The following is a 9,692-nucleotide window of genomic DNA, read 5'->3' on the forward strand; positions in this document are numbered from 1 at the left end:
AGGTGTATGTAGTGGAAAATTAAATTTTGTTTTATATACTTTTATGCTTTTGTATATAATTAATATTTTAAAATTTTAATGGTTAAACTTTACAATATAATTCTAGTTATATAAGTAAACTGTCAAATGGATTAGATATACATATTATATTTATAAAAAATATTATCTGGATGCAACTACAGATAATGGAATGATTCAAAGCAAAGAATGCAATTTCAGCTAAATTTCATTACTATCAAATGCTCAAATTTCAGGAAACTAATAATGTTAGAAAAGTCATGCTGAAAACGTAAATTTATTAGAAAAAAAGGTAACTTGATGCGGAACACATCAACACACAAAAGGTAGACATAAAACAAAAGGAAAAAATACAACATTTTACAATAAAGGAAAAACTTTGTACATGGCATTTTTTTTTGGTAGAAAAGAAACATCAACTATGCGATTACAACCACTAGTTTCATTATAATACTAAGGTTTTATTATGGTATTCTAACAAAATGTTTTTTACTATATCTGGAAGAGCAACAAATTGTTTTAAACTAACAAGCTGAGTAGCTATTTTAGCCATGCAATCCGTAACTTGGTTCTGAGAGCAAATCTTACTAAAAAAATTACTTGAATGTTAAACCAGATCCACTTAATTTTTCTTCTAAAATGTTATTGAAACGTTCCACAGCAGTAGGAGTGAGATAATTAACATAATCACCCACTTTTCCACTCCTGAAAAATAACTTATTATTAGGTAATATTGTTTCTGCCATTTTTCCAGTTTTGTTGACCTCCAAATCTTTCAAATTTTTGAAACTGCAAAAATCAACAATTTGGTTAACCACACCTGTTTTCTCTTCTTCTATGGAGAAAGGAAATCCTAAGAATTCAGCCAATCTCTTTGTTTGAGCCACTGGATCTTCCTTCAACTCTTCATATCTCAAGAACAATACATTCGATGGCTTCTCCAAACTCATGTTCCAGTACCCCAAAACATGGTCCCAAAAGGGTCCATACCCTTCTTCACCTCTGCAAAACATCTCAAAACAGTCTTCCACTGGCCAATCATCCATAAATCTAAAAAAGTGCCAAAGTGAGACAACGATGTCAAACGGATTACGGGTTATATAAATAATTCGGCAATTTGAATGTTTGATGGAATCGGCTAGCATTGGATACGGGAGATGAGTAGAAAACAACCTTGGGGATGGGATTTTAGAGAAATCAGGATTAGAGTTTTCCCTATAAAGCTTGATCTCAAAAAATGGAATCAGTTGATGAGGATTTGCAGAGTTCAAAGGGGTATTTGAGAGCGTATAAGAATGACGGTTGACAATTGTAAACACCAAAGCCTTGAGCCAAGTGGTGCCAGCTTTGGGCTTAGAGGCAACAATGATATCATCATCAAGAGCCTGGAAATATTTCTGAAATGAGATTATGGATGAAGTGGGAACACGAGAAGAAGGGATCCAAAAGCCTTGGAATTGGGTTAAACCTATCGCATATGCATTAGATGCTGCAGTAGAAGGTGAGACATTTGGGGTGGATGTTTCCAGGCTACTTTCCTTGCTCTCCATAATATTGTAATTGCAATGATTTAGCACAATCAGTATATATAATATTCTTGCTCAAAAATCACAGGTGCTTGAATAATGGGTTCTTTTAATATCTATTTATTAGCTTAATTACGTCTTCCAATGGTTAAATTACTGAAAAAAGCAACATTTTTAAATATTAGTTTATTAGCATTTGGGTTTTGTGGAAGATTTGGTGGATGTCACCACGTTCATGGGAGGCTCAACTAAGTCATTGAGTTTGGATCACTACAAATTTGATTATTTTATAACACTAGAATCACTACGTCTCAAGCGATATGAGGCTTTAATTTTCTTTTCGATTTAAGTTCATCTTTAAGAAAATATTTTTGCTGAGAAAAAAAAAAGTTGATCTGGGTTGGGGTATTGTGTGCCTTGATGCACTTTATTATCTTTTTTGTTCTAATGAAATATCTTTAATTGCTTAGAAAAATAATAATATTTAATAATTTCAAAAATATTTGAAATTTATTATTAATATAAAAATAAAGAAAAGCCAAAATCCCTAATTTTCTGATACATGATTTTGTACTGCTGCTAGGCGAAGGATTAAAATAATTCATTATAGTCTTTCATTTCTTCCCTATGTTCTCTACTCTTTATTCACTCACCTCACGTTCCGGAAAGGAAGAAAAAAGTTATGTGCCATAAAATTAGGACCAAACATTTATAAGATTCGTGTTGGTTAAAATGATTTAATTGGTATCATTTTTTCCTTTAAATTATAACCAATAGTATTATGATGCACTTTTATCTTTTCCCACTTTTTATAAATATGTTTTCTAAAATAAATCTAATATATATTTATATATTTACTCGGTCTTTCGAAGAAAGTTCATAAGAACATTACAAAGATTAGCAACCAAAATACACATACATGTAGAATTGTTCATGGCTCGACCATTTATCAAATGTCAAATATTTTCTATTTATAGATGATAAATATTATTAAAATTTATTGTTATATATTATATATTTTTTGGGTTCAATTCAACAAAAATACTGTTATTAATTATTAAGTAATAAATTGACTAAATTAACTCAACTCATTAAAAGGTTTAACTGAAGCATGACTTAAGTGAATTGGGTTTACTAGATTAGATGAATAGTCCAACCTTCGAATTGGTTTACCTATACACATTTAGGTATGTATGAAAGATCCACCATCCGTCGATTTTTTTTATTTATTTATAAAATCAACCTTTTTAAAAGTTTGAAGCTGAAAATATAATTTTATTAGAAGAAATAAAAGGTAGATAAGAAACAAGTTTACAAAAAAAAAAAAAGGAAAATATTGGATATAACATAAACAAATGTTATTAAGCAACTTAGTTGAAAGTTAAACTAGATTCACTTAGTTTTTCTTTCAAAACATTGCTTAAACGTTCCACAGCAGTAGGAGAGAGATGATTAATATAATCACCCACTTTCCCACTCCTATGACTAGGTATTAGACCTGTCCATTGGCCGGGCCGAGCCCAGAAAAAAATTTCGGCCCGCCTCCTAGGCCCGGGCCCGGCTCGGCCCGGCCTGAAATATGGGTCTAAAATTTTGTCCAGGCCCGGCCCGGGAAAATATTATAAGCCCGGGCCCGACCCGGCCCGACCCAGCCCATTTTTAATAAACATTAAAAAATTATTTTAAAAATATAAAAATAAAAATAAAAGTATTTTAAAAGTATTTTAAATTTTAAAAATAAAAATAAAAAATATATTTATTATATTCGGGCCGGGCCGAGCCTGGCTCGGGCCAAAAAAGTGGTGCCCGAGGCCCGGCCCTTTTTTTAAACGGGCCTCTTTTTTTTGTCCAAGCCCATATTTCGGACCTATATTTTTACCCGAACCCTCCCATATTTCGAGCGGGCCGTCGGGCCGGGCTGCCCGGCCCATGGACAGGTCTACTAGGTATTATAGATCTTGGCATCTTCCCAGTTTTGTTGACCTCCAAATCTTTCAAATTGTTGAAACTGCAAAAATCAATAATTTGGTTAACCACACCTGTTTTCTCTTCTTCCAAGGAGAAAGGAAATCTTAAGAATTCAGCCAATCTCTTTGTTTGAGCCACTGAATCTTCCTTCAGTTCTTCATATCTCATAAACAATATATTCGATGGCTTCTCCACACTCATGTTCCAGTATCCTAAAGCATGGTCCCAAAAGGGTCCATACGATTCTTCACCTCTGCAAAACATCTCAAAACAGTCCTCCAATGGCCAATCAGGCAAATTATGCACGCCTCTTACAAAGTGCCAAAGTGAGACAACGATATCAAACGGATTACGGGTTATATAAACAATCCGGCAATTTGAACGTTTGATGGAATCGACTAGCATTGAATACGGGAGATGAGTAGAAAACACCCTTGGGGATGGGATTTTAGAGAGATCGAGATTAGGGTTTTCCTTATAAAATTTGATTTCAAAATGTGAAATTAGTTGATGAGGATTTGCAGAGTTCAAAAGGGTATTTAAGAGCTGTTATGGATCGACCCGATTAAGCAATAAGTAACAAAAATAGCGGAATAAATTGAGAAATTGAACACACAAATTTAATGTGGAAAAATCCCTCCAAAGAGGATAAAAAACCACAGGCAAATATAATTTTACTATAATGGCAAAAGAACGAAGAGTACAAAAGATGGAGATAAAACTAAACCCCGAAAACCCGAAAACAAAGAACTTTCAAAATGTAAATACAAAATTCTCTAAATGTGTTATGAGTTCTAATCTCTAATGGGTGTTTTTACTAAGGTTGTAAAAGAGCCTATTTATAGGCTAAATTCATATGTCAAATAATAATAAAATAATCTAAACTAATCAGTGTTTGATTGAAACAAATTAACAGAGTTTAACTAGAAGATTATTTTTCAAATTTGACTAAAAATAGGAGTCATACTTAACAAATCTCCACCTTGACTCATATTTCTACAACGCAATCTTTGCCAAAGCCCGCCATGAGCCTATCTTGAACTATGTAGGGAATTAACTGAGTCGAATCTGTGCTTAGAAACTGGAAGACTTCTAGCCTTCGACTTGTACACTGCCGAATCAAAACTAACCCGAGTCTGATTTTCACGAACACAGTGCCCTAACTTTTTAAAACCTGCATCCAAAAGAGAACCTCTCTTCAACGAAACGGGCATACATTTTTCCTTAGTATGACCAAGTTGCCTTCGCTCCAAATGAGTTAACTTCGACTCTGTAATGGACGAGGGACGTCCGATTTCACCGATCACTGTAGAACCTTCCAGAATATAAAGACTGCCAGTTCTTTTACCTTTTAACAAAACGAGAGCTCCACGAGATACTTTTAATGCCGCTTGACTCGATGTTGATTCTGCATCCTTTCAAGTCTAAAATACTCAAGGAGATGAGATTCTTTCGTAAATCAGGTACATACCTGAATCTAAGAGTGTCCTAATCGTCCCATTGTGTATCCTAATTTTAACAGTACCAATACCAATTACCTTACTAGATGAATCGTTAAATCTCTAACAGAAAATGACGTAGCAGTTAAAAAAAATATAATAATAAATTTAATCATCAATTTTTACATATTATATCGATTTAATCATAATTTTAAAAAAATTAATCCTCAAAATTTACCTCCTCTTCTTCTTCCCCACTGCCATTACCATTGTTACCTCCGCCACTACAGCCACCTCTAACTTCACCTCCTCCATCTTTAAAAAAAAAAAAACTCAACTTGCACAAAACGTTAAACCAGACATTTTTTGCTGGAAACTTTACCTTCCTTCACTTCCTTGTTTGTTGTCATCTTTCTAGACTTAATTTTGTATTTGGAAAATTAAGTATCTTTGCTTCTAACATTGACAATTTGAGTTTTCACTGCAGGTGAATATTAAAGGGAGTGAATTTCATATGTAATAATTAAGTGAATTGGAAGAAGATGCTTGTAGTTTTGAGATTGTGATTGAGAAGGCAACAATGGGTTGTTGAGTTTGGGGCCATTAATTAACCTTGGGGGTGGCAGAATATGGCATCTGGAAGAGGCAGGAGTCATGGTCATGAGTTGATGCCTCTGGTAGCATTTATAAGCAGAGAGATGAATAAGCCAAGCGTGAGATACGAGCATGCTGCTCAATCTAGGAAAGGAGAAGATTATTTCTTGGTTAAAACAGGTTGTCAATGAGTGCCTAGCAATCCTTCATCTACCTTCATTGTTTTAAAGAAAAAGGGAAAGCAAAAGTTTTTAAAGTTATCCCATTTCGTTGAGGCTCTTGATAAACTCAGAGAACAGACCAAAGAGACAGTAAAGGGATTGGAATCAATGTTGAAACTTGCGGCTGATGATTTTGGTAAGGATGCAATGATGGATGATTATTTAATGATAAATTAGGTTCAAATAGAAGAAAAAAAAGTTTTTTTTTTGAGGAAAGTGGAGTAAGAGGTGGTGGTGAGGCAATGATAGTAGTGGAGGTAGAGGAAGTGGGAGAAGAAGGTAAATTTTAAAGATTATTTGTAAATTTTGAAGATTAATTTTTAAAAAAATGATAATTAAATTAATTTAATATGTAAAAATTGAGGACTAAATTTATTATTATACTAATTTTTTTAACTGTCACATTACCTACCTGTTAGAGATTTAACGGAAATGAGCAAAAAGAAAAATAATTTTAATTAATTAGGTGACTAAAAAATAATGATAATTGGGTGATTAAAAAAACCATAATTAGATCAACAATGATGTAGTTTAGCCAACTAATCCATTATCATATTAGATTCTCCAAGTTAATTCTATATTCAGATTTTGATGGAGTTTAGATTTTGCCAAATTAGATTGCATTTGTAAAATATGATGAGTTGGATACGTGTAGAATAATTTCCTTAAAATATGAGTTGCAATAAAACTCTCGGTACTTTTATCAAGGTATTTTAGTTTCTTTTAGAATCTGATTTGTAATTGTGAAGGCAATGGTTCACATCGTATTTTATTTCAAGTGGCTTTTGGGGTTTTCTCTTTTTCAATTTCTATCATTGGATTCCAACTATATTGTCTTTTATCAAGGTCGTTAATTCTGTTTTGGTATCATTCCTATTGATCGAAATATTTCCTATTGATAGTAAATTGAAATAATTGTAGATCTCGATCGGTATTAGTCCTACCATTGTGTACTGCCAATATTGATATAATAAGGAAATATTAATATTTAAAATAAACTTGAATGATTTGATATTATTCTCAATAATAATTTAAATTGTTTTTTATTATATATTTTGAAAAATTGGTTGGCAGGGTTAGATTTGGACAAAAAAATCTTGTCGAAGGCCCTTCCCATATAGAAAATGAGCCTTAAATTTTACTAAGCTCATTTTTCGGGCCTTATATTTTGTCCAAACCCTCTTATTTGTTGGGTGGACTTTCAGGCTTGGACGTGTAGCCTTACCCATGAGCAAGTCTAATACTATGGCTAAGAGAGGAGCCGCAAAGTTGAGGAAGTTGAAAGCGCAGATAAAAGTGACAAAGTCGATAGAGTTTGATGGTAGGATTAGTAAGGAGTCTCTAACAGAATTTGTTTCTAGAAATAGGAAATAGGTATGTTTCGAGATGCAGAAAAAATTTGGAGGGTGATGAAGATAATGCTGTGGATGTTTTGGTCGAGATTGTGACTTGACAAATTCTTATATGAAGATTTCAGCAGTTTTTTTATATGAGTGGAGTAGGTGTTGGTCGTTAAAGGTATTCAAGAAGGCAAGTAACATAGTGGATCCAATTGGAACTTCTTGTTGGCTTTGCGTTCAGTGGTATTTGTGGAGTTTTATTGTGGTTACAGAATTTGTGAAGTGTGATTACTAGTAGTGAAGTATGGTTGAAGCTTTTATTAGTGATATTGAAGGTGTGTTTTAGATGGTCTTTGTTTGTTTAGTGAGTTTCATTGGAGATGTGTGGTTTTCTCTTTCTATAATTTGTGGGTGTTTCTATTTGAGAGTTTGACTCTCAAAACTTTTAATTTTTATTTACTAAAATTTTACTCACTTACCAAAAATAAAATTCATTTAGAATTGAAAAATTAATTACCTTAAATTTTGAATAAAATTATCAACAATTTTTTTCTTTTTTGGATAAAATTAGGTATATGTAGTGGAAAATTAAATTTTGTTTTATATACTTTTATGCTTTTGTATATAATTAATATTTTAAAATTTTAATGGTTAAACTTTACAATATAATTCTAGTTATATAAGTAGATGAGTAGAAAACAACCTTGGGGATGGGATTTTAGAGAGATCGGGATTAGAGTTTTCCCTATAAAGCTTGATCTAAAAAAATTGAATCAGTTGATGAGGATTTACAGAGTTCAAAGGGATATTTGAGAGCGTATAAGAATGACGGTTGACAATTGTAAACACCAAAGCCTTGAGCCAAGTGGTGCCAGCTTTGGGCTTAGAGGCAACAATGATATCATCATCAAGAGCCTGGAAATATTTCTGAAATGAGATTATGGATGAAGTGGGAACACGAGAAGAAGGGATCCAAAAGCCTTGGAATTGGGTTAAACCTAGCGCATATGCATTAGATGCTGCAGCAGAAGGTGAGACATTTGGGGTGGATGTTTCCAGGCTACTTTCCTTGCTCTCCATAATATTGTAATTGCAATGATTTAGCACAATCAGTATATATAATATTCTTGCTCAAAAATCACAGGTGCTGAAAATAATTTGTTTTTTTAATATCTATTTATTAGCTTAATTACGTCTTCCAATGGTTAAATTACTGAAAAAAGCAACATTTTTGAAGATTAGTTTATTAGCATTTTGGTTTTGTGGAAGATTTGGTGGATGTCACCACGTTCATGGGAGGCTCAACTAAGTCATTGAGTTTGGATCACTACAAATTTGATTATTTTATAACACTAGAATCACTACGTCTCAAGCGATATGAGGCTTTAATTTTCTTTTCGATTTAAGTTCATTGTACAACCCAAATTTGTTCGGGGCCCAAAAACCCAATACACCACAACCCAAATCAGAAAACAAAACAAGCCCAACACTGCCCAAAACTCAGAACCCAATTACAAAACCAAGCCCAAATACCAACCCACCTAGACCTAGCCCAATTCAGCCCAACAAGCCCACTATCAGCAGAAACAAATAACTAAACCTAACCCTAGGTGCGGTCTTCTGATCCTTGACCTACCAGCCGCCACCGCCGCAAGTCTGCCACCGCCGCTGTCACGTCGACTGTCTCCTATCAATCATCTGCAGGAAGAAAATAAACACGCAAGCAGCAAAAAAAAATAGAAAAATGGAAACAAATCGGCTATAAAAGCCAAACACCAAAATGACAATAGGGGTCAGGTGCCCAAACGATGTCATTTTGGCCCTGACCCGCGACCCGACCCGTCCACCCTCAGGATCCGCGTGTTTCTGCTGTGAAAGGATATTTCGCGCGAGATCCCTCCTCTTTTGCGCCTCAGTATAATCTGGTCCCATCTCGTTTTTTAATTTGGCCACTTAACTTTTCGCACGGTTCATTTTAGTCTGCAATGAAATGCTACGTACTAGGATTGGGAATATTACCCGATCGGCCCTTCCCCCTTTTAGCGTGTACTATTTTAGTCCTGGGCCATCCTTTTACTTATTTACAGATTTAAACCCCGAATCTTGTTTCAAAGTTTAATTTAATCCTTTTATTATTGTTTATTTCCTTAATAATTTGATATTATTACTGTTATTATTAATTATTATTGCAATTATTTGTTCATTTATATATATTTTTTAACTTGAAATCTTTGTTATATATATACATATACATGTGTTTATATATATATACACATATGCATTTTGTTATAATTTATCCATATATACAAATATGTACCTATATACATTTTTATATTTCATAATTTTATATATATATATCTACATATATGTCTATAAATGTATTTTATTTTCATATATATATATACTTACGTATTCTTTATACTTTTATAATGTGTATTTTGTATATATACATATTCTTTATATTTCATAATTCATGTATACCTACACATATACTTTTTACATTCCATGATTGTTATATACATACATGTATGTACATAAACATTGACATATATTTTTATGTATAATAGTTGTAAAATATGTGTATAT

The 9,692-nt window shown here is 33.0% G+C and overlaps 2 protein-coding genes across 2 annotated transcripts; both read right to left on the minus strand.

Moving 5' to 3' along the window:
- Positions 1-614: 614 nt before the first annotated feature.
- Positions 615-1,568, minus strand: LOC107957445 (cytosolic sulfotransferase 15). The gene has a single exon (XM_016892962.2). The coding sequence runs from the start codon at positions 1,566-1,568 to the stop codon at positions 615-617; it is 954 nt and encodes a 317-aa protein (XP_016748451.2).
- A 1,346-nt stretch (positions 1,569-2,914) lies between these two features.
- On the minus strand, positions 2,915-8,246 carry LOC121217139 (cytosolic sulfotransferase 14). Its single transcript, XM_041092691.1, has 4 exons — positions 7,868-8,246; positions 5,190-5,266; positions 3,488-4,058; positions 2,915-3,042 (listed from the first exon to the last, which is right to left on the minus strand). The coding sequence occupies exons 1-4, from the start codon at positions 8,184-8,186 to the stop codon at positions 2,915-2,917; spliced, it is 1,095 nt and encodes a 364-aa protein (XP_040948625.1). The 5' UTR covers positions 8,187-8,246.
- Between the last annotated feature and the right edge of the window lie 1,446 nt (positions 8,247-9,692).

The sequence above is a fragment of the Gossypium hirsutum genome, chromosome D05, assembly GCF_007990345.1.
Source record: "Gossypium hirsutum isolate 1008001.06 chromosome D05, Gossypium_hirsutum_v2.1, whole genome shotgun sequence".
Taxonomy (NCBI): Eukaryota; Viridiplantae; Streptophyta; class Magnoliopsida; order Malvales; family Malvaceae; genus Gossypium; species Gossypium hirsutum.